Consider the following 23,927-nt stretch of genomic DNA (forward strand, 5'->3'; position numbering starts at 1 on the left):
GGGGGGGAAGGACCCAAGCTGGAAAGCTTCTCCACTGAGAGAGTGTCTATGGGAATCTTCTAGACCCTCTGGCTTCACAGTTCTGTGACAGGGTGGTAAAAAATGACTTACAGGGCTGGACACACCTGCTCACCGTGTCTTACCATGTTAGTCTCTGTTTCAGTTCTTCATCTGCCAAATCAGAATGACATTCATGCCTGCCTGGGCTGTGAGTACTAAAGCCACATTCTCTGATCTAGCCCACCCTGCACACTTTCACCCCACTCCCACGTGCATACTCGCCTTGCAGCATAGGCCCAACCACAGCTCAGGCTGGAGGGCCTGTCAATGAGTGGAAGATTTGACTGAAACCGAAAGGATGCCTGTAGAGGGTAGCTGACTTCCTAGAGCTGTGGTTGGTACCACATGGGATTAGATACCCTATCAAAACCCAAGGAAGCCAGGTAGTGACCTGGAAGTCCTGGCAGGACACGGGGCATCAGTGGCAGCCAAGGCCATGCCTGGGAAAGAGTCTGAAGAGGAAAGCCAGCTTTCTATGGTGCTGGACAGTGGAAGTTGAGGGAGGACAAGGAGAGGGGCACTGGGCTGGCTGGAGGTATTTGGCAGGCACTTGACAGAAGTTGCAGAGGTATCTGAGGTTCTGAGTGCAGGCTGGGGACAGGCCTGGGGGTTGTCTGTCTCCAGTCACCGAAGCCATGAAAATGAACAGAACAGGAAGATGCTGGAGAGGGGAAGAGCAAAGAACTGGGACAGATGCTAGGGACTCCCAAGGTTTGCATTGTCCTTGGCCTCATGGTCACCCCAGTATCCGTAACAGACCAGATGGAATATCTGCTGAACAAGTGCACATATTTATGTCCTTTTCACGCCTTCACTCCTGTGCCTCCTTACCCTGGCTGGCCACCAGCCTGTGGGGCACAGCAGGTCACAGGGGCTGAGAGTTTGGGTTTCAGTCCAAGCTCTGCCAATTTATAGTGATATGACCTAAGAAAAGCATTCCCAGGCCCTCAGCTTAAGCTTTTCTTTAGTAAAATGGCACAAATGAGAATACTTAATTCAGAAGATTAAAGAAAATCGTACTTATTTCACTGAAGGATTAAAGATAAAAATATGAAGTACAAATGGCACTGTGGCTCAAGGGGTAGGGTGGTATCCTTGAGCTGAAGAGCTCATGGACAGTACCCAGGTCCAGAGTTCCAGCCCCATGACTGACAAAATAAAATTCAGCAAAAATGTGAAGTGCTCAGCCAGAATCCATTATTTCTCCTTTTACTTCCTAGACATTTCAAACCAGTCTCCCCTTCACTTTGGATTGCCTTCATGTACAGCTTGTGGAAATGGTATCCTATTTTGTTAACTGTTCCAGCCTCTGAGAAGTATGAACTCAAGAAAGAGCTCCTGTCTTTCCTTTTGTTAGTCACTGGGCTTGAATCAGGGCCTGGGGATTGTCAATGAGCTCTTGGTCAAGGCTAGTGCCCTAGTGACACTTCTGGTTTTCTGGTGGTTAATTGGAAATAACAGTATCACAGATTTTCCTGTGTAGGCTGGCTTCAACCCGCAATCCTTACATCTCAGCCTCCTGAGTAGCTAGAATTTCAGGCGTGAGCCACTGGCATCTGGCAAGCCCTCCGTCTGTGTGTGTGCGCGCCCACACTGGGGCTTGAACTCAGAGCTTTGCACTCTTGCTTCATTTTTTTTTTTCTGGTTAAAGTTGGTGCTCTATCACTTAATCTATAGCTCCATTTCCAGCTTTTTGGAAATAAGTTCCACAGCATTAGTGCATAGGCTAGCTTCGAGCTGATTCAGCTTGAGCTGTGCTCCGCCTGTTGAGCAGGTGTGAGCCACAGATGCCCTGCTCAGGAAAGCTCTCCTTAGCTACCAGAGTGGAAGGAGCAAAGTGGCTAGGGAAGCTCACCAGCTTACCTCAGAGCATGATTCAGGAGAATCCACAAATACAGAAATGCAAACTCACGTGCAATTTCAGTTTTAGATGTATGCATGCTTGTCAGTGCTGTGTCTTGATCTCAGTACCTAGGCACTATACCTTAGCCTTTTTTTAAAAAAAATTATATATTTTCTTTTATTAGCATGTATGGATAACACATATTTATTACATATTTATACATGACTACAATATAGTATACTTTATCTCTTCCCAAAAAGACTCCCTTCCATTTTTTCTTTTCTTTGAATTTTCTGCATTATATAAAGAAAACATATTTGTCTTTCTGAGTGATTTATTTACTTAATGGTTGACCTCCAGTTCCAAATACAAGCGTATACCTTAGCTTTTTTCATTCAAGGCTAGCCCTCTACTTAAAGCCACACTTGTACTTGCAGCCCTCTGGTGGCTAAATGGAAATAAAAGTCTCAAGAACTTTACTGCCCTGGCTGGCTTTGAATTGTGACCCTCTGATCTCTCCTAGCTAGGAATACAGGCCTGAGCTACTAGTGTGCAGCTTTTTTCAACTTTCAAGAGACTCACCCACAAAACCAAGTGTCTTCTGGGTAAGAGATTCAGAGTTCAATCCCTTCCTCCAGAGAAGGGGGAGATTATTTTACAGCAACATTTCAAAGATGGAAATCAGAAATATTTTCTTCAGAATCCTAGACTCCAGATGCCTGGAGACCAATTTGTCATTAAAATTTCCCAAAAATATTCCAGAGAAATAAGAGAAAATAGGGCTGGGAGCATAGCCTAGTGGTAGAGTGCTCACTTAGCACGCACGAAGCCTTGGGTTCGATTCCTCTGTACCACATACACAGAAAAACACAGAAGTGTTGCTGTGGTTCAAGTGGCAGAACGCTAGCCTTGAGCAATAAGTGTCCAAGGACAGTACTGAGTTCAAGCCCCAGGACTGGCAAAAAAAAAAAAAAAAAGAGAGAGAAAGGGAGAGAAAAAATAAGCTTGGTGAGTCAGAATACTTCTAAGAAAACTATATATTATTTATTATTATAATTATTATAAAATGCCTGGAAAGCTTAAACCTCAAGACAGAGAGGAAGTTAAGGAATGTAAATACATCTGTAGGATGAAGATTGCACATGCACCGCTAAAACAGACTACTCCCAACTCAGCAGGTTCTATACAAGCCGTTTATTTGAAATGCCAACTCTATGTAGGATAAAGTCAGTGTTACATGCTTATCAGTAACGGTAGAAAAATAGAACCAGTGAAAACCTCTGTACAACTGTAATGGTACTCAAAAGAGAAATGTATTGTTTTACAATGCTTCACACAGACGAATTCAAGTTTGGAGGTACCTAAATAAAAATACTATATATTTCTTTAAAAAACACTATGTACAATTGAAGCGTAAACAAGTTTTACAAAGTACTGGTTATGCAGGTTGTAGAAAACACTTGCATAGGACATGAAATCAGTTTAAGAAAAATTTCTGAGCCTTTAGCATTGAAGGCACTTGACTTTAGACCAGTAACAGCACAACCACAAGAAACGCACTGGTGTAAGAGGTCCCGCTTCTCCCAAGCACAGACACGGTACAGACATAGCAAGTGGAGCTCAGCCACCTGGCCTAAGAGCAGGATTTCCCACGGCCTGCCCATGTCACCCAGACACAGTGTCACATGCAAGTACACTTGAGGAAGCTTCCAGAGCTTCTCTGATCTCAGACAAAACCTACATAAACACAAACACAAGAAGAGATTGGTTTCAAGACACACCCGCAAGTAATCTTTCTACAGAAATGGCCACAGCATTGTAATATTCAGAACATGGAAGATTGCTACACAGTCTGAAGGTTTTCTAGAAGATACAAAATCAAAAGACTTGCTCAGATAGTAACTACATAACGGCTATTGCAATTGATGGGACGGAAGGATAACTTAACATTTTATGGAAAACAGTAAGAAACCTTCCAGCAGTGTGCAGGGCAGCTCTTAGCAAGATTATCGGTAGTGAGGTTTGAAAGTAAACCACGTGGTAGACAGTGTACAGTGGACCGCTGTAGACCGGGAATAGCACCCATCCCTGCGGCTCCAATTCCACCACAGAGCCACAAGTCATCTGAACACTTACACATTTCCCTTTGAGTTCAGTCCTAAAAACACCAATGCTTTTAGAATTGCTAAACAACTATCTTACAAGTGTTTCACAAAACACATTTGTCTTTAAAAGGCAAAATTCAGTATTATGAGCATTTGTTGTCTTGCAGGGTAGTAATGGTGTTGATCCTTCTACTCCACAGAAAGTGCCTGAGGTCAGCTTTGAGCCCAGCCATGCTGCATTCACATCCCTGTTACATTCTGCCACCACAGCTTATCGCTAACACCCAAAGACTGCGCCCAAAGCTCGAACTTGAGCAACTCGAGAAAGAGGATCCACTGCAGGATGACAAGTATAATAAGTGTTCGAGGAAACAAGAATGAGCTCACGTTTCAGACAGGGGACAAAACACAAGTATCATGAACTCACTGAAATCCTAAACACTTAGTGGGTTTTTGAAATGCCAGGCTAGCTCAGATGGAGGGACATGTGCCTAGAAAACAAGCCAAAGGGATGTGACGATGGGAATTCAAGCACCCATGATTTGAATGATGCTTCTGCCTTCCATGATGCTGCTTTTCCTTTATGACCCATCAGTGATTCTGAAGTCATTTTTCAAAATCATATAGTGGAAACACTAGTTTAAGGAAAGGTGCAGAAATCTGACAGCTCTTTTGTATCAGAACCTAAGTGATGGTTCTCTAACTTCAGTACACTGTGGGCACTGGAAGTGGTGATTGTCCTAACGGCCTGATTGTCCACGGCCTCAAAAGGAGATATGGTATTTTGGTGATTTGGTTCTTATTAAACTTCTAAATGCCAGTTCTCGTGGCCCTAACATTATACATGAAGACTTTTTTTCTGAGAGCAATCTTACTCAGACTTCACATTTATCTCAGTACAGCATTAAAAACGACAGAACAGATGGATTCAAAAGCCAGAGGCACATAGCTATTCAACCCACCCCCATTAACCACACTTTACAAGATACATGAAAAGTCCACAAACACCTATATCCTACCACACACAAAAGCCACGCTTATCTAAGTCACATCAGTCCACAATCCCACACATTAAGAGTCCCCTCTGTACACATAGTCTAGTCAGGTAAATCATCAAAAATTCATAAATAATGCTATGAATGGTGGCCATGAATTCGTAGTTATTGGGATATGAAGAAATAATGAATTGTCAGAAAAAAATCAAGGAGTGGGATCAATGGCACTGGTCCATTAAGGGAGAAATAATTGTTAAGCGATGAGAAAGCTTCTTATCCTCACCCAGATCAGGTCTATTTGTTCTCGTCTGCAGTACCTGCATAGTTACAGCTAATTCAGGATCGGAATCAAAATCTGTGGCAGAATAATTCATGCCAACTCATGTAGAGAAACGCACATTAAAAAGCATGAAGGAATCATCTCTGGTTTCTGAAAACAACTGAGAATGGGCTTCAAAAGACACCATAATCTATTATAAAACTGAGGACGGGTCCTATGATTTTCTATCTCTACAAAAGGCGCCTTAAAGGCAATGTAAGCTGGCTCATGGCAGAGGGAGAGACCTCTGCTGGGCCAGGAGCCTAGGATGCAGCATGGTCTTGGTCAGCAATGAGCTAACAGCAGCTAACTAGTCAAGCAGCAGAGACTGATGTGATCCCATCTGTGAGATTATCTACTGTTAGGATTGTTCTAAGTGTCAGATTATTCCTGAGTGTATATCCACAGGGTAAAAGTAGGAAAGGACCGTAAGAGAAACTACAGTTTCAGAAGAAATTATAGAGTTGTCAACACCCAACAGAAACCTATTTTCTTCAAAGTGCATGTAATTCATTTATATGGTAGCTTGTAAAGGCTCCCTAGCCCTGCATAGTTTTAGAATGAGTGTGAGTGATTCATAGTTATATATACACATACATAGAAGAGAACCTCCCAACACTCTTCCATGAAGGAATGTCCTGGAAGTTCTCTTTTCTTCTAAGTGCTACTTGTGTATGTGTTTGTAAATACAAAGTGAATGCTCAAATAACATTGAAGTGATTTAAAAACTCAAATACTAATCTATTTACACTGGATAGTAAGAAAAAACAGTCCTTAGCTCATACAGTGCCCTTCCAAGGGAGAGGGTCTTGAGAGACCCCATGTGCTCAGTGGTTCAGGAAATGCCAAACCAGCGTCCCTGGAGTTCAAGTAGGACATGTAGTGTTTTGCTGAAAAGAACTACCTTGTATGTGTTTTTCTTTTTCTTTTTGGTGATAAAGCCTTATGCATTATACAAGAACTTTATATAGGACACAAAAATCCAGACGTACTTGGATAAACACTGAAAAGAAAACATATGCTTACAAACACCAAATAACATCTCTAAGACTGAAGCCCTTTTGTTTTTGGTTTTTCCATAGAAAGCAGGACAAGCGAAGGCAGCAGGCGGTGACTCTCCCCAGTTCGGGGAGGGCTGCCTGCAGAGAGAGCCACAGACCTGGGAGAGCGCCCGGCGGGATTTTGCTATTTTCACTGCTTCCTTATCCCAAAGGATCCAATCTCCTTAGAACCTCTTCAAGCAAGTGAGACTAATTCACACCACCAGAGTCTGCACAGGTCCCAAACAACATTCACACACACCATGTTTATAAAATAACACCCCAGCGATAGGCTGGGCACCACAGGCTGTTCTTTCCTGAACCTGAAGACTTCAGGACCCTGATTGTACTCCTGCTGGGGGATTGAAGACCAGCTCCCAAGACTTATCAGGAAAAAAAAAATAACATCAGATTCATGGAGACAGAGCAGGAAGTTTTCAGAACTAAATCGCTAAAAAGAAGAACATTTTGATGTGCTGTTCTTTGGAATTTCTATAATTAAAAAATAAACACAGAACTATTTTATAAGAAAATACATCTTAGTGTGCAATCAAATGCACCTGGAAACTGGTAGGTGAAAAGTAAAATGCAAAAAAAAAGTATGAAAATACAGTCCTTTAAATGTGACAATAAAGTTTAACATACTGATATAAAATTAATACAGCTAAAATAAATGTACAAGTGCAAAAAAATTTTCCATCATTTATAAAGAGGAAAAAAAGTGCCAGCTTGCTAGCTATTTAAGATGCTTCCCCGCAACTGTTCAAATACAAAATAGACAGACGTGGCATCCAAAATAGCTATTAGCATGCCATGTGGAATAAAACATACGCACACAAAAACTACAAGACATTGATGTGAAACTGAGCTGGCATCAATGACCCCGGTAAGTGTTGGGTTACATTGTAAATGGGGTGTTTCACATCTCAGGCACAAGGACTTCCAAGTTGCTCTCAGAGGGCAGACTTTTTGTAGAGGAAGTCTGGCTTGCTTGGTGACCTCCTTCCTCGGCTTATGGAATCTTCCCTTTCCAGATCTGTGTTTCTCTGAACTCCATGGCCCAGAGACTCACTGTCTGCCAGTCTTCTACCAGGTCGTTCTTCTGGAGCTTCCGAGCTACATGCAGGATGTGAAGGTCTGTTAGAAGTCAGCCCAAAGGTCAAGTCCGTTTCTACAGTGGTTCGTCCCCTGACATGGGCTGGGCCATTACCGGCATTTTCTGGAGCTATGGATGCCAAGTCTGACCGTGCGGGAGGCTGCTCGACGACATCCAAGCGTATCGGCTCACTCTTCTGTCTGTGCTGAGGCCCATCTGGGGACAGTGGATAGTCTCTCCTAGCATCTTCCTGTTGTTTAGGAGAGGTCTGACCAGGAAGGTAGGCTGACTTTAAGCCACTTGGTGATGCCTTATTGTGGCTATACAAATCAGGACCAAAATATCCACCTTGTGAAGGGGAGGGAGTGCGTCTTCCAGGAGCAGGTGTGGAAGGTCTGCAAGCAGCATTTGAGAAGTCATAGAAATCCGGGTATTCCTGCTGATTTTCTCTAGCATCTCCTTTCTGTTCTAGTGTGTGTTTTTTTCGAGAAGTGTGTGTGTGCCTCTGTGGAACACATGAGAGATGCTGGGGAGGCCCGGGTCCTAATTCAGAAACTGGCTGGCTTAGTTGTGTTTCTATAGCAAGTTCTGGAAGCCTCCTGTCCTTGAGAGACAGTGTGGACACCCCCATGGCGATGTCTGGCATCAGGTCATTCAGCAAAGGTTGTGTACACTGAGACAGGGACAGAGAGGGGGGGCACAGTTAAGAAGGTCCGACAATTCCTTTAGAAACATGGTTCACTGATTCTCTGTCCTGATTATAAGACACATGCTTATATTTAAGAATGACAAAAATATGGACAATTATACTAATGTTGAAACCCAAACTCTTAAAATTCAATAGAGATAAACACTGTTAGCACTATGAAGCATATAATCTTTATATCTTTGAATATTTACCTATTTTGTTACTTTTTTTTTTTTTTTGGTGAGTTGTGGGGCTTGAACTCTGGGCCTGGGCACTGTCTCTGAGCTCTTCAGCTCAAGGCTACTGCTCTACCACGTTGAGCCACAGCACCACTTCTGGTTTTCTGGTGGTTCACTGGAGATAAGAGTCTCACGGACTTTCCTTCCTGGGCTGGCTTTGAACCACGATCCTCAGATCTCAGCCTCCTGAGTAGCTAGGAGTACAGGCGTGAGCCACGGCATCTGCCTGTCACTATCTCTTCTTTGAGAACACCATCTGAATTTACTACCTAACAGTCCATTGTATGTATATATGTCATGACTTAAGATTCTGTTATTTAGATTTCTTTTTCTTTTCTTTTTTACTATAACCAAGACTACCATAAGTATAAATAAATTACCTTAAAGGAAGTTTACTTAATATAAAGTAGGAGAACTTTTGTGCTGGAGAAACGAGGACTAGGCCGAAAGAATAGGATTTAGCATTAAATACTATCAACCTTTAGATAATTTGGGAAATAAGGAGGAGTTTGAAAAGCAGGACAAGGAACAGTGATTTCACCAGGTTGTATATTAGTCTACTGCTTCCAATAAGTCACATTTAAATAAAGTTCGCCTCAACAAACAGATATATGGTTTTTCTTTTAAGACAGCATGACAGGGTAGGGAAGACTTCAAAAATCAAACAGAAGGGACCAGGAGTTTGACCTAATGGTAGAGTGCTTGCCTAGCATGCACAAAGACCCAGGTTTGATTTCTTGGTACCACATACATAGAAAAAGTCAGAAGTGGTACGGTGACTCAAGTGGTAGGGCTCTAGCCTTGAGAAAAAGCTCAAGGACAGTGCTCAGGCCCTGAGTTCAAGCCCTGGGAATGGTAAAAAAAAAAAAATCAAAAGAAGCTCAACCTCTACAGCATATAAATCATGAAACAAATCCTCTCTTACTTGTCCCAGGGACTGAGGCTCTGGGTCTGATGAGGATTTGATGACCTGACGACAGAAGACATGTGTGGGGACTAAATTCCTGACTGTTTTTTTCTTAGTGCAGACTGTCACATGGGTCCTGAGGGTATATTTGGCTATAAGTAAGTTTCTTTCTTGTTCTATACCAAAGCCATTTGATAGAGTAACAGGTTCCATGGACATGAGCGATAGGTTGTACATATGTGCTAGAACAGAAGGGTTCTAGCATGTCCATCTGGCATGTCCATCTGTCCTATCAGATAAACTTAGCTTATATGAGCCCAACAAATGAACTGAAGAGTTCAGGAAGGAGCTTTGTGCCCTATGCTTACTTCCTGGCCCTCAAGGGTATGTTTTCAGCTTGTCAGTAACACTGGCTGCTACTAAATCCCAGTAAGGCTCTTGAGGCTAAGTGACTAGCTCCTAACATCCCATAAACTTTTTGGTCTGAGGCAAGTTACTCAAGTGCTAACTTACCACTTGTTTCTCAGATGCCATTGCTGCTGAGGCAGCAATGGCTGCAGCAGCAGCAGCGACTGTCTGTCTCCCCAGTCCTGTTGTGTTGGTACAATCAGGAGGTGCTGCTTTAATACCTGGCAAATAAACTGGGGGAGGGCCAGCTTTAGGAGCTGTTCTGGAGTGAAACAGCGAATGGTTACAGGGATAAGAAAAGGAACGTGAAGGGTGCTGACTGGGGAGTCTTTGTTTCCAGCCGGCTTTGAGCTGGTTATGAATTGGGGTGACTGGAGGGTGATATGGAGGAGGTGGAGGGGGCAAAGGGGGATGGAAGGCCACAAAAGAGTCCAGGTCTGTAAACATGGTTTCTGCAGTAGGGGTACTATTAACGCGACATCTCCCAGGCTGCCTCAAGGTCAACAGTGGACTTTCATCTCCAAAACGTTCATCAGGAAAGAACTTATGAGGATTCTAAGAAATATTAAAAAAAAAAAGAATACTGATTAGATTTCATAGATTTATAGGTTAAATGAGGTACCTAAGAAAACTACATTCAACAAGAGTAAAAGGGTTTAATAATACAGCTTTCTAGATCAGAAGCCCAAGAAATAAATTACCTTAATAATAGCACAGAAGGACAGAGTGAAACTTATATAGCCCTAAGACACAACTATTGAGAACTGTTCTACTGAATATTTCAGCAAGTCATGTCTTGCAAATTACGTGACAAAACAAAAAGCAATAATAAAATCTAATTCAAATAGATCACAGCTAAGAAAGGTGAACTTTATGAAATCAAAGCTCCTCAGCTGAGGATCTGTTTAGTGACTTCTTGACACAGCATCTTTATGTTCTCCATCAAAAACAACTACAAAATACCATTTCTGACACATGACTATGCAGGTTAAGATTTTGATAAACAGTCTATGAAAATATTTCTATATAATTATGACATCAAGTGAAGGTACAATTTAGAATGACAAAGAAAACAAAAGCTAGAAGAAAACCAGCCTAGAAATATAATCAAGAACCTAAAAACAGCCTGCTGCCTTACCAAGGGACATTGTGTCACATTTATCCTTAGATAAGTGTAAGGACTAATGGAGTCTGGAGTTAGTGGCAAAAAAGTATATGAATCACCTGACCAGGAAAAATTAAAGTTTTATTTAAGGTTCTGATTTAATGGCTATGATTATCCTATTTTACAAATCCTATCTTAACTGTAAAGCCAATGTTACTGCTTTTGTACCTAACAATTGCCACAGAGGAATTATTTTCTTGTGGTAGATGAAAAAAAGCACTGCTTTTGTGATTCTCATGTTTGCAAAAAGTTATAAGGTATAGGACAGAGGAACAGAGGGGAGGGAAGAGGGTAACAAGAATCAAGAAGCTGGAATGGGAATGTTGCTTAGTGGTAGAATGCTTGCCTAGAATGTATGAAGCCCTGAGTTCAATTCCTCAAAACCACATATACAGAAAAGCAGGAAGTGGCACTGTGGCTCAAGTGGTAGAGTGCTAGCCTTGAACAAAATAAGCTCAGGGACAGTGCCCAAGCCCTGAGTTCAAGCTCCAGGACTAGGGGGAGGGGAGGGATCAGGAAGACTTCTAAGTATGGTGGAAGGCCAAACTCTAAATCTAGAGACCAAGCCAGGGAGTGAGCAGTGAGGTTTGGAATGTTCTTCCTCAGCCATTTCTGTGGGGCTAGAACTCAGTGGCAGTCATACTGTATACTTGTCATGTTCCAGGGATATAGCCACTTTACATAAGAACCCATTCTATAAAGAGGGAAAGGTTTGCTCAGAGTGGTTAAGTAACTGGATTCCAGCAAGCTGGTAGGCAGAAAAGCCAGTTCTGGGCTGGTCTACTCAGACACTTGTCTTCATTAGCCAGTGACAGGGCACACAGAGAGGAAAGCAGCAGCTCAAGTGTCCTTAGGATATCTCCCGAACAGCCTGACTGATGATCAAAGGCCAACACCTCACAAGAGCTCTGTGTGTGTCCTACCTGTAACAGCTCTGCAGCAGCATCTGCAAGCCCAAACTCTCTCAGTACTCGAATCTGGATTTCATAGCTGACAGTGGCACCCTCCCCACAGTTGAGTGCATAGGCTCTCTGCACCTGCTCAGTGTGCCGTAGTTCCTGTAGGCGTCTCACCATGTCTTTCATAATTAGGAGACGAGGAACTAGGAGGAGAAAAATACCATTAGACCAAATACCTGAGCTACAAAAGACTAATCTATGAGCATAAGGAAAAATGCATGAGCTTTGTATCAGAATCTTCTCATACTTTTTTTTTTTTTTTGGCATGTCCTGGGGCTTGAAGTCATGGTTAGGGCATTGTTTCTGAGCTTCTTTTGCTCAAGGCTAGCTGCCAGCTCTCTGCCCCTTGAGCCAAAGCACCACTTCTGACCTTTTCTATTTATGTGGTAACGAGGAATCAAATCCAGGGCATCATGTGTTTTAGGCAAGCACTCTACTACTACTAAGCCATATTTCCACCCCTTCCCGTACTTTTTTTTTTTTTGGCAGTTGTGGGGCTTGAACTCAGGGCCTAGGCACTGTCCATGAGCTTTGTGTTCAAGGTCAGCAGTCTACTACTTGAGCCACAGCTCCATTTCCGGTTTCTGAGTGGTTAACTGGACATAAGAATCTCACAGGCTGGCTTCAAACTGTGATTCTCAGATCTCAGCCTCCTGAGTAGGCAGGATTACAGGTGTAACCCACCAGCACCCAGCTATCTTTATTTTATTATTATTTTAAGGTGCTGTTATCTGAGCTTATATTCATGGACCAGATGCTGTCCTGTAGCTTTTTTCTCAAGGCTGGTACTCTGCCACTTGAACCATGCTTGCACTTACTGCTTTCTGCTGGTTAGAGATAAGAATCCTATGGACTTCCCTGCTTCAGCTGGCTTCACACTATAATCCTCATATCTCAGACTCTTGAGTATAGCTAGCATAAGCTATGGGAACTTGGTAAATTTTTAGGTAGCATTTTTTTTTTTTTTTTGCCAGTCCTGGGCTTGAGCTCAGGGCCTGAGCACTGTCCTTGGACTTTCTCAAGGCTAGAACTCTACTACTTGAGCCTCAGCACCACTCCCAGCTTTTTCTATATATGTGGTACCAAGGAATCGAACCCAGTTCTTCGTGCATGCTAGGCAAGCACTTTAACCACTAGGCCAAGTTCCTGGCCCTTAGGTAGCATTTTAATTTCTTAGCAACAGCATCAATTTATGTGCCTCTATTTTCCAAGGTTTTAAAATTGCATTATACCCAAGAAAAAGTTCCCAAATTGCATTATTTTAGACCACAACTCAGGTAAAACTTGATTTGTATATATACTTGCCATGTAGTGTACTGATACAGAGCTCACCTAGAATATGCAAGGCCCTAGGTCCAACTTTTACCACTACAAATAAACACACATAAAGGTTTTTTTTTTTTTTTGAGGGGGGGGTCGGTTGTGGGGCTTGACTCTGGGCCTGGGCATTGTCTCTGAGCTCTTCAGCTCAAGGCTACCACCCTACCCTGGGAGCCACAGCACCACTTATGTTTTTTTGGTGGTTAATTTTTTAAGAGTCTCACAGGCTTTAGTGCCCGGGCTGGCTTTGAACCATGATCCTCAGATCTCAGCTTCCTGAGTAGCTGAGATTACAGGCATGAGCCACTGCACCTGGCACATAAAGTTCTTTTACTCAAATCACTGTTTGACACTTGACTATGCAACAGGGACTGGACTTGGGTATTTAGACGCACAGAATGAAAGACACAATTCCTATCCTCAAAAGGCTCTGGTTTTAGTGATTATGAACTGAATAGGTACAGTGTAGTATCTCTTTATGAGCAGAGACATAAGCATAGGATCTGGAAAACATGGCATAAGCAGCTAGCTCCCTAGTAGAAGAAGTATAAGTGTGCAGTGTTAAGAGGAGGCTGGAATAGGTAGAACATGGAGAAGCCACTTACATGGCATTCTGTGTACACCAGTAGTCATGCATATGGGGATGACAGGATCAGAGTTTTGGTTGTGGCCTGAGGACTGCCTCAAATTGACAACCTACTTTTGTAAATGAAGTTTTACTGGAACACATCTATCTATTCTTTTAGGTATCATCTATGTCTGTGAGAGAAAGGAGTAGCTGGATAGTGCCTGTAAGTCCCACAAAGACTAAGATACTTAGTGTCTCTTTACTGATAAAAGCAAAGGGAGATATGATAATCTTATATTGTGAGATTTAAGGATTATGATTCCAAGCCAGCTTTGAGAAAGAGGCCAAGATCTGAGGATCACGGTTCAAAGCCAGTTCCAAAGCCAGCTCGTTACGAAAGTCCATGAGATCTCTGTCTCTAATTAACCATCAGAAAACCAGAAGGGGCACTGTGGCTCAAGTGGTAGAGCACTAGCTAGATCTGAAGAGGGGACAGTACCAAGGCCGAGAGGTAGTGGTTGCCTAACATACACGAAGACCTGGGTTCAATTCCTTGGTAACACATACATAGGAAAAAGCTGGAAGTGGTGCTGTGGCTTAAGTGGTAGAGCTCAAGGACAGTGCTCAGGTCCTGAGCTCAAGCCCAGGACTGGCAGAGAAAACAAAAAACAACATGAAAAGCTGGGCACAGTGGCTCACGCCTGTCATCCGAGCTACTCAGGAGGCTGAGATCTGAGGATCAAGGTTCAAAGCCAGCCTGGCACAAAAGGTACAAAAGACTGTGAGACTCTTATCTCCAGTTAACCACTAGTAAACCAAAAGTGGTGCTGTGGCTCAAGAGGTAGGGCAGTAGCCTTGAGCTGAAAAACTCAGGAGCAATGTCCAGGCCCAGAGGTCAAGCCCCACAACCGACAAAAAAAAAGAAAAGCAAAACCGGGCCAGGAGTTTGGCCCAGTGGTAGAGTGCTTGCCTAGCATGCATGAAGACCTGGGTTCAATTCCTTGGTACCACATACTTAGGAAAAGCCAGAAGTGGTGCTGAGGCTCACACCACAGCTGAGGCCACAAAACAGCAATAACAACAACAAAAAAAACCCCCAAAAACCCAAAACACCAAAAAAGTTCCTATCTCTGGAAAGGATAGGCTGGTAGGAGGAAGAGAGAGGCAGAATGTTAGCAACCTGAGCTTAGGTTGTGGCATAAGGCTGGAATTGGGTAATGAAACATACAATTACTCAAAATTATGCAGCCCAGGCTGAAATACAACTTCTGATCTTCCTGCTTTTGCTTCCTGAGTGCTTGGATTAAGAAACATGTCCTACCATGCAGAAAATTTTTCTTTGGGGTAAGTGGGAGACACTACATATTCTGATCTTACAACTTTATGCTTGGTAGGCAGGTGCTCAACTTCTTGAGCCATAACTGGTAATGAACTGACTCTAAATTTTAGACTAGGATAATTTTTTTCCCCCCAGTCGTGGGGCTTGAACTCTGGGCCTGGGCACTGCCCCTGAGTTCTTCAGCTCAAGGCTACCACCCTACCCCTTGAGCCACAGGGCCACTTCCCGTTTTCTAATGATTAATTGAAGGTAAGAATCTCAAGGTCTTTAATGCCTAGGCTGGCTTTGAACCATGATCCTCAGATCTCAGCCTCCTGGGTAGCTAGGATGACAGGCGTGAGCCACTGTGCCTGGCTGGGATAATGTTAGACGCAAGCCTAGGCAACAGTAATTTTTAGACGAGTCTGGCCTACAACGAAGTGAGATTCTGTCACAAAAAAAAAAAAAAAGGAAAGAAAAGAAAAAGGTTCACAGGGCACTGGTGGCTTGTGCCTGCAATCCTAGCTACCTGGATCACAGTTTGAAGCCCAGCCTGGGCAGGTAACTCTGTGAGACTCTGTTTTGTTTTTTGCTTTTTTTTTTTGGCCAGTCATGGGGCTTGAACTCGGCCTGAGCACTGCTCTTGGGCTTTCTTAAGGCTAGAACTCTACCACTTGAGCCACAGCACTTTTGGCTTTTTCTATGTATGTGGTACCTGAGGAATTGAACCAAGGGCTTCATGCATACTAGGCAAGCACTCTACCACTAGGCTAAACTGTGAGAATCCTTTTTTTTTTTTTTTTTGGCCCCCTTCTCTCTTTCTTGCCCCGCTCGCTCCGGCCCCGCTCGCTCCGGTCAGGCTCGCTCCCTCAAGCTCCTGGCCCCGCTTGCTCCGGCCCCGCTCGCTCCGGCCCCGCTCCGGCCCCGCTCGCTCCGGCCCCGCTCGCTCCGGCCACCACTTGGTTGGGCTCCGCTTGCTTGCTTTCGCTCTCTGTCGCTTGTTGCAGTCTCGTCTCTGGCACTTCCGGCTTGGTTGTGTCTCGTCTCTGCCACTTCCGGCTTGGTTGTGTATGTGGGATACCGAGGAATCGAACCCGGGTCCTTGTGCATGCTAGGCAAGCACTTTAACCGCTAGGCCAAACTCCCGGGCCCCCCTGTGAGAATCTTATCTCCAATTAACCACCAGAAAATCAGATGTGGGGCTGAGGCTCTAAGTGTACCATCCTTGAGTGAAAGTGCTCAGGATCAGTGGCCAAGCCTTGAGTTCAAGCCTCATGACAAAAAGGAAAAAAATATTTTGGAATTTCTAGTTTTCAAAAGTGATTTTGCTCTACAGGGAACTTTTGGCAATGTCTAGAAATATAAAAAAAGTTTTTAAGAGACTGTCAGAAGAATAAGGGTATATGTGTGTAACATATTCATGTATGCTACTGGCATAGAGCATGTATAGGTTAGAGACACTGTTGAATACCTAGTCACACCGCCCCTAATATTCAGTATTATCCAGTCCTAGGGTTGAGAAATTTAGGCTAAGCTGAAAAGCTTACCATTACTAATTATTAGTCAGGTGGGCACAATGGTACCTATCTGTAGTCCAAAGCTACTTGGCAGCCAGAATCAGAATTACATGACCCCATGAGTTTGACACCAGTCTGGATGGATAAAGTAATACTACACACACACACACACACACACACACACTCTCTCTCTCTCTCTCTCTCTAAAAAGCCATCAATATAAATACAAATCTTGGGGCTGGGACTTTGGCCTAGTGGTAGAGTGCTTGCCTACCATGCATGAAGACCCAGGTTCAATTCCTTGGTACCACATACATAGAAAAAGCCAGAAGTGGTGTTTGTGGCACAAGTGGTAAAGCTCTACCCTTGAGAAAGCCCAAGGACAGTGCTCAGGCCCTGAGTTAATGGCCCAGGACTGGCAATCAATCAATCAATCAATCAATCAATAAAATCTTAGCTCAGAAGTATTCTTTTTTTTTTTTTTTTGCGCCAGTCCTGGGCTTGAGCTCAGGGCTTGAGCACTGTCCTTGGACTTTCTCAAGGCTAGAGCTCTACCACTTGAGCCTCAGCACCACTTCCGGCTTTTTTTCCATGTATGTGGTGCCAAGGAATTGAATCCGGGTCTTCGTGCATGCTAGGCAGGCACTCTACCACTAGGCCAAACTCCCAGCCCCTCAGAAGTATTCTTTAAGGAGAATAAGGCATTGTATAAAAAGAGCTGCTATAAAGGCCAGCAATTGCTCACATCTGTAATCTTAGCTATTCAGGAGGCTGAGAACTGAGGATTAAAGTTCAAACCAGCCCGGGCACAAAAGGACCTGAGACTCTTATCTCCAATTAAGTGGGGCTTGGCTCAAGGTAGGGTGGTAGTCTTTAGTTGAAGAGCTCAGGGACACCATCCAGGCCCAGGGGTAGGACGCTACTGGCCTTGAGCTTGAAGAGCTCAGGGACAGTGCCCAGGCTGAGTTCAGGCCCCATGACCCACAAAAAAAAAAAAAGGCCAGCCATTACAAAAATCCGTAGTATCAATTGTTTATCGGTAATGTCTGACCAAAGCACTGCCTTACCTGGAATTTCATTGGCTACAACCGAAGGGGGGCTTGACTGGTTACTGCTGATCTGCTGGTGGCTGATCATGTGGCAGCACTGTGGCACAGCATTACTGACCATGTAGAGAGTGTCTGGAACATTGGACATTCTAACCATTCGCAGTCGCACAAGGTCTGTCTGCTCCACCATCATCTCATCCAGGACTGACTAAAATAATAATTCAGCATAAACAGAATTAGTCAACTTTGTGTTAAACCATACTAGCAACAAAATCACTACATTTAATAAAAGGGGAATTCATTCTTATTTCTCATTTATGAAGTTTAAAATAGTGATGAGGAAGTGGCACTATATCTCCAAGTGGTAGAACACGAGCCTTAAGTGCAGAAGCTCAGGGAGAGCGCCTAGGCCCTGAGTTGAAGCCCCAGGACCAAAAAAATAATGAAAGAAGTCAAGAACAGTGGTGCATGTCTATATCCAAGTATTGAAAAAGGTCTACCTAGGACAGTCTAGTTGAAAACAGTGAGACCCAACTTAAAAAAAAACAAAAACAAATAGCCAGGTGTGGTGGCTCACACCCATAATCTTAGCTATTCAGGAGACGGAGACCCGATCTCAGTTTGAAGCCAGCCCAGCACTAAAGTCCTGTGAGACTCTTACCTCCAATTAATCTCTAGAAAATGGGAAGTGGGGCTGTGGTTCAAAGGGTAGAGTAGTAGCCTTGAACTGAAGAGCTCTGGGACAGCACCCAGGCCCATGACAATAAGTAAGTAAATAAATAAATAAAATAAAAGCCAACCAGACAAAAAAACCTCCCAGCTATTATGGAGGTGGGCATCAGAAAGACTATGGTTTGTGGCTGGCCTAGGCAAAAAAGTTATCGAGACAGTATTTCAACCAACAAGCTGGGCATGGTGGTGTGTGCCTATAATTTTACCTACTCAGGAGAAACAGGAAGATCAGGATTTAGGTTGGCTACAGGGGGGAAAAGCATGAGACACTATTGGAAAAATAACTAAAGCAACAACACTTTTTATTTTGGTGGGTCATGGGGCTTAAACTCTGGGCTTGGGCAACTGTCCCTGTGCTCTTTAGATCCAGGCTACTGCCCTATTCCAGGGCCTGAGTGTTGTCCTTGAGCTCTTCGGCTCAAGGCTACCACCCTACCCCTTGAGTCACTTCCCTACTTCCCTTCTTGTAGTAATTAAGTGGAGACAAGACCATCACATTCTTTAGTGCTCTGGCTGGCTTTGAACTGTGATCATCAGCTCTCAGCCTCCAGAGTATAGCTAGGATTATAGGTGTGGGTCACCGTGTCCTGCCCTTGAGACTCTTATCTCCAATTAATCTCTACAAAATGGGAAGTGGGGCAGTGGCTCAAGAGCTCAGGGACAACACCTAGGCCCAGGGGTGGTAGGGTGGTAGGTTTGAGCTGAAAAGCTCAGACACAGTGCCCAGGCACAGAGTTCAAGCCCCATGACCCGCCACCCCCCCCCAAAGTATCTATGTGCTCAAAATATAAACTATTAAAGACTGAGATTAAATTTAATGAACCTAGAAAGAAGTCCTTATTAAATCAGTTTTATATTCATCTATGTCACCAAATTATACAATGGCCCAAATGAAGCAATATACGAACACTTTCCACTTTCCATTAGGGGGGAGATTATCAAATTTGGTATATACCTAGCCTTCTGCAGCATAGAGGAAAGAGCTATAAAGACTTCTGATGAAGTTTCCTCTGGAGGTTTTTGTTGTTTTTTCTTTTTTTTGGTACTGGTACTGGGAACTTGAATCAAGGCTTTTGGGCGCTCAAGGAATTTTTCACTCAACCCTGGTGTTCTACCACCATTACCTCCATTTCTGACTTTCTGCTGTTTATTTGGAGACAAGAATCTCACAGATTTGTCTGCTCTTAATCACAATCCTCAGATCTCAGACTTCTTAGTAGTTAGGAATAAAGGTATGAGTAACAGTTGTTGGGGCCTCTGATGGGGTTTATCAAAAGTTGGCCTTTTAAGGGGTCAGATATGTAAGCACTTATCAGAAAAACCAAGCCCAGTCTTTTCCCACTCAAGACCTAATTAAAATGTCAACCATTCAATACCCAGAATACATATATTATAAACTTGTCAATTAAACAGACTTCTTACAAATCCTTTAATTCATCCTAAACTAAAATTTGAATACATATGAGAAAGCTTTTATGGCAATTAAATTCTATGTCCAAATATATTTTATCTATTAATTTATTTAAAAAGCTTAATGGTGATTAAGGATTTAGCTCCAAAGGCCACCTTAAAGTTCCTTTGCGTGAATACATCAAATAAACTACAGTGTTTCATTTTCACATTGCCATATTTTCCTGCGAAGTTCTTCATATTACAGTATCCACAAGGCAGCTATTTATTTAGAGGCTTGCAATTTTTCTTAGGTTGTATGCTTTAAAACTCAACCACATTCTATACCTTTTGCCTTGTATGGAAGTTTATTGGTTTTGGTGAGGGTAAGGAGGAAAACAGAAATGGGGGAACAAAGTGTGAACAAATGTAGCTGGCAGTAGCATTCGCTAGACACTGTTGAAAATGAACCATACAACTGGCAGGGGAAGAGCATTGGGAGGGAAAAAACCAGGAGAAAATGAGGGAAAAAAAGAAATGTACTCAATACCTGACTTTTGTAACCCATGTATATATCACTTTTACAAGAAAATTTTAAAACAACCACCACCACCAAAAAGCCTCAACAACAGCCAGGCAGGTGAATGCTGGTAGCTTATGTTTGTAATGCAAGCTACTCAAGAAGCTGAGATTGGAAGATCACAGTTCAAAGCCAGTCAGGAGAGGAAAGTCCATGAGACTGTTACCTTCAATTAACTACTCAGAAACAGGAAGTAGAACTGTGTTTCAAGAGGTAGAGTGCTAGTGCTTTGAGTTTAAGCCCTAGGACTAGCATAAAAACAAATCAAACAAAAAAACCCTCAATACAATTCTGTTCCAAGAAATCATGTGTGTCTTTGCTCTAGAAGTAGTATAAAATAAATGCAGTTTGATTTCAGAATGTTTTCCTACTCTCAAGATTATAAAATATAATGATTTTAATATGGTAACAACTTGCAAGATAACTGGCAAAGAACCTAAGACGAGAAAAGTTCAGAATGAATTTTTTTAACAGCACGTTCTTTTTATTTTTATTTTATTTCTTTTTAACAGTCTTGGGCTTGAGCTCAGGGCCTGGGCCCTGTCCTTGGGCTTTCTCAAGGCTAGAACCCTACTAAGCCACAACACTACTTACAGCTTTTTCTATGTATGTGGTACCAATGAATCGAACCTGGGTCTTCCTGCACCCTGGGCAAACACTCTACCACTAGGCCAAACTCCCAGCCCCCAGAATGAATTTTTATGTAACCTCAGCCTTTAAATATATAATATAGTCAGACATTTCAGAAAAATATTCTGATGAGTAGTTCAACTAGAATTCCATTTCATTTTTTCCTATTACTGGATGTTTTGGTTATTTCCAAATACTTAATGCCAAAATAAACACCTTATGCATATAGTTTGCAATAACTTCCTCTTTAGATATTTTTGTTACCTTTGCTTCTTCTACATAAGGAGAAAAGAGACGAGGACGGACATATATGCCAGCATTTTTCTGACGTAACCAGGCATTTGACTTTCCACCTTCTGTTGTTGGGAGCATGTCAGATGGAGGAGTACTAATCAGACCTCTTTTCATCTTGAAAAAAAAATTTTTAGATGATCAAGAGATATATCCAACATTATAATACCAAAATCAAAATATTTATACCTATAAATGTATAAAATTTACCAAATAAAATTAGAAATATTATACGAAATCTAGTGTTATTTTAAATGCTTTCTAATATCCAAAGTAATCAGAAGAAAGTACTATAACTTCCTATCTTTCTCTCTCTCTCTCTCTGGTCTCCTTCTGGTCTTTCTGGGGCTTGAACTCAGGACCTGAACACTGCCCTTGGGCTTTCTCAAGGTTAGAGCTCTACCCACACCCACAGCACCACTTCCAGCTTTTTTTCTATATATGTGGTATGTGGAATCAAACCCAGGTCTTCATGCATGCTACGCAGTCTTCCTGAATGCTAGGCAGGCACTCTACCAGTAGGACAAACTCCCAGAATGGCACCAATTAAAATGCAGTTAAGTTGGACTAACAACATTTAATGAAAACTTAACGTTTTCCCCCTTTGCTCATCCTTCACCCATCTCCAACCAAGACAAAACATGGACTTGGCCTAACCTATAGCATTGGAACACTACACAGTGGTTTAGTTCAAACCCAACCTCCTTATTTAACAGAGATCATCAATGACTTATTCTACTTTAGGCGATCATATATGACTTTTCTGGAAAGTAGAGTGCTGTCCACCTAACTGTTTGTGGTGGCTCAGTTGTTTCTTTGTTGGTGTTGATAGAATAAGAACAATTAGCTCTTAAAACCTTCACTTAGTACTTAATTATTCAATAAACTAGGAGTTTGTGTGCAAACAAATACAGATTTAAATTTACCTCTCCCTACTACCGAATTAATCCTGATTTGTGCTTATTAGGCTTCTTATTTTAATAAGACTTCTTTTTCTTGGACTATTTTGCCTTATCTGTTATGCTATAATCACAGATTAGACATCAGTATTTAAAATACAGTTATGTTCTAGAAGTTTCTCACTAGCTGATGGTAGTTTATGCCCATAATCCTAGCATACTAAGAAGGCTGAGATCAAAGGATCTAGGTTCCGCGCCAGCCCATGAAAATAAGCCTGTGAGATTCTTTTTTTTTTTTGCCAGTCCTGGGCTTGAGCTCAGGGCCTGAGCACTGTCCTTGGACTTTCTCAAGGCTAGAGCTCTACCACTTGAGCCTCAGCACCACTTCTGGCTTTTTTGTATGTATGTGGTACCAAGGAATCGAACACGGGTCTTCGTGCATGCTAGGCAAGCACTTTAACCACTAGGCCAAACTCCTGGCCTAGTCTGTGAGATTCTTATCTCCAATTAACCAGTAAAACCTAGAAGTACACACATGATTCAACTGGTAGAGTACTAGCTGTGAGTAAAAAAGCTGACTGAGATCTTAGGACTCTAAGTTCAAACTCCTGTACTGGCATACACATTCTAACTTTCCCTTTTTCATTATGTCTTTTTGGAGACCTTTAAAAGATGACAGCAGGGGCTGGGAGTTTGACCTAGTGGTAGAGTACTTGCCTACTATCATACAGACCTGGGTTTGATTCCTCAGTACCACATACATAGAAAAAGGTCAAAAGTGGTGCTGAGGCTCAAGTGGTAGAGCTGTAGCCTTGAGAAAGCCCAAGGACAGAGTTCAGGCCCTGAGCTCAAGTCCAGGACTGGTTAAAAAAAAAAAAAAGATGACAGCATGGCACCGGGGTGTGGCCTAGTGGTAGAGTGCTGGCCTACCATGCATGAAACCCTGGGCAAAAAAAAAAAAAAAGTATCCAAGCTTAAAAGAAAGAAGTGTCTCTGCTTTGAGCCAAGTGCCAGGGGCTCACGCCTGTAATCCTAGCTACTCAGAAGGCTGAGATCTGAGGACTGTGGTTCAAAGCTAGCCCAGGTACAAAAGTATGTGAGACTCTTATCTCCAATTAACTATCAAAAAACTGATAGTGGTGAGTGGTAGCCTTGAGCTGAAGAGTTTAGGAACACTACTCAGTCCCAGAGTTCAAGTGCCACGACAAAAAAAAAAGTTTCTGCTAATATGTACAGCATATATATATATATATGTGTATATATATATATATATATATAAAATCTGAAGGACACCATGAAAAAATTATTAGATCTAATAATTCAGCAGGATACAAAAATCAATAACAGCATTTCTAAATACTAATAGTGAGCTACATGATAAAATAAAGCCAAGAGAATAACCACATTTACACAACTGTCTGTAAAAATATAAATTTAATCAATGAAGCTAAAAATCTCTATAAAGACACGAAACACCTCTGGAAAAAAAAATGGAAAAGTATACAAAGAAGTGGAAAGATAAGAGTTGATCTAATCAACTGAGTACTGGTAGCTTAAGTCTGTAATTATAGCTACTCAGAAGTCTGAGAGCAGAAGAATCTGTTTGAGGCCAGCCAGGAAAGAAGTTTATGAAACCCTATCTAGAAAATTACCAGGAAAAAGAAAAGGAAAAAATAAATAAATAAAAAAGAGCTGGAGCTGTGGCTCAAGTGAGTGAGCAACATCCTGACAAGTACAAAGCCCTGAGTTCAAACTCTAGTACTGTCCCGAAAAAGTGGAGAGTAGCATAGCTGGTACAGAAGACACAGGT

General features: G+C 42.4%; 1 protein-coding gene across 3 annotated transcripts in view; it reads right to left on the reverse strand.

Moving 5' to 3' along the window:
* Nucleotides 1–3,082: 3,082 nt before the first annotated feature.
* The window catches only part of Btbd7 (BTB domain containing 7), a 70,879-nt gene continuing 50,034 nt past the window's right edge, over nucleotides 3,083–23,927 (reverse strand). For 2 of the 3 annotated variants that reach the window (XM_090344743.1, XM_090344742.1), the window contains 5 exons: nucleotides 21,192–21,335; nucleotides 17,615–17,804; nucleotides 11,789–11,967; nucleotides 9,806–10,255; nucleotides 3,083–8,131 (listed from right to left, as the gene is read on the reverse strand). In XM_090344743.1, coding sequence (XP_090200869.1) covers nucleotides 7,316–8,131; nucleotides 9,806–10,255; nucleotides 11,789–11,967; nucleotides 17,615–17,804; nucleotides 21,192–21,335 — 1,779 coding nt within the window. In that variant the 3' untranslated portion in view covers nucleotides 3,083–7,315. The remainder of the gene's footprint in view (nucleotides 8,132–9,805; nucleotides 10,256–11,788; nucleotides 11,968–17,614; nucleotides 17,805–21,191; nucleotides 21,336–23,927) is intronic. The other variant, XM_090344745.1, reaches the window with a different exon arrangement.

This window comes from Megascapheus bottae, chromosome 14 (assembly GCF_031878675.1).
Source record: "Megascapheus bottae isolate mThoBot1 chromosome 14, mThoBot2.hap1, whole genome shotgun sequence".
Lineage (NCBI taxonomy): Eukaryota > Metazoa > Chordata > Mammalia > Rodentia > Geomyidae > Megascapheus > Megascapheus bottae.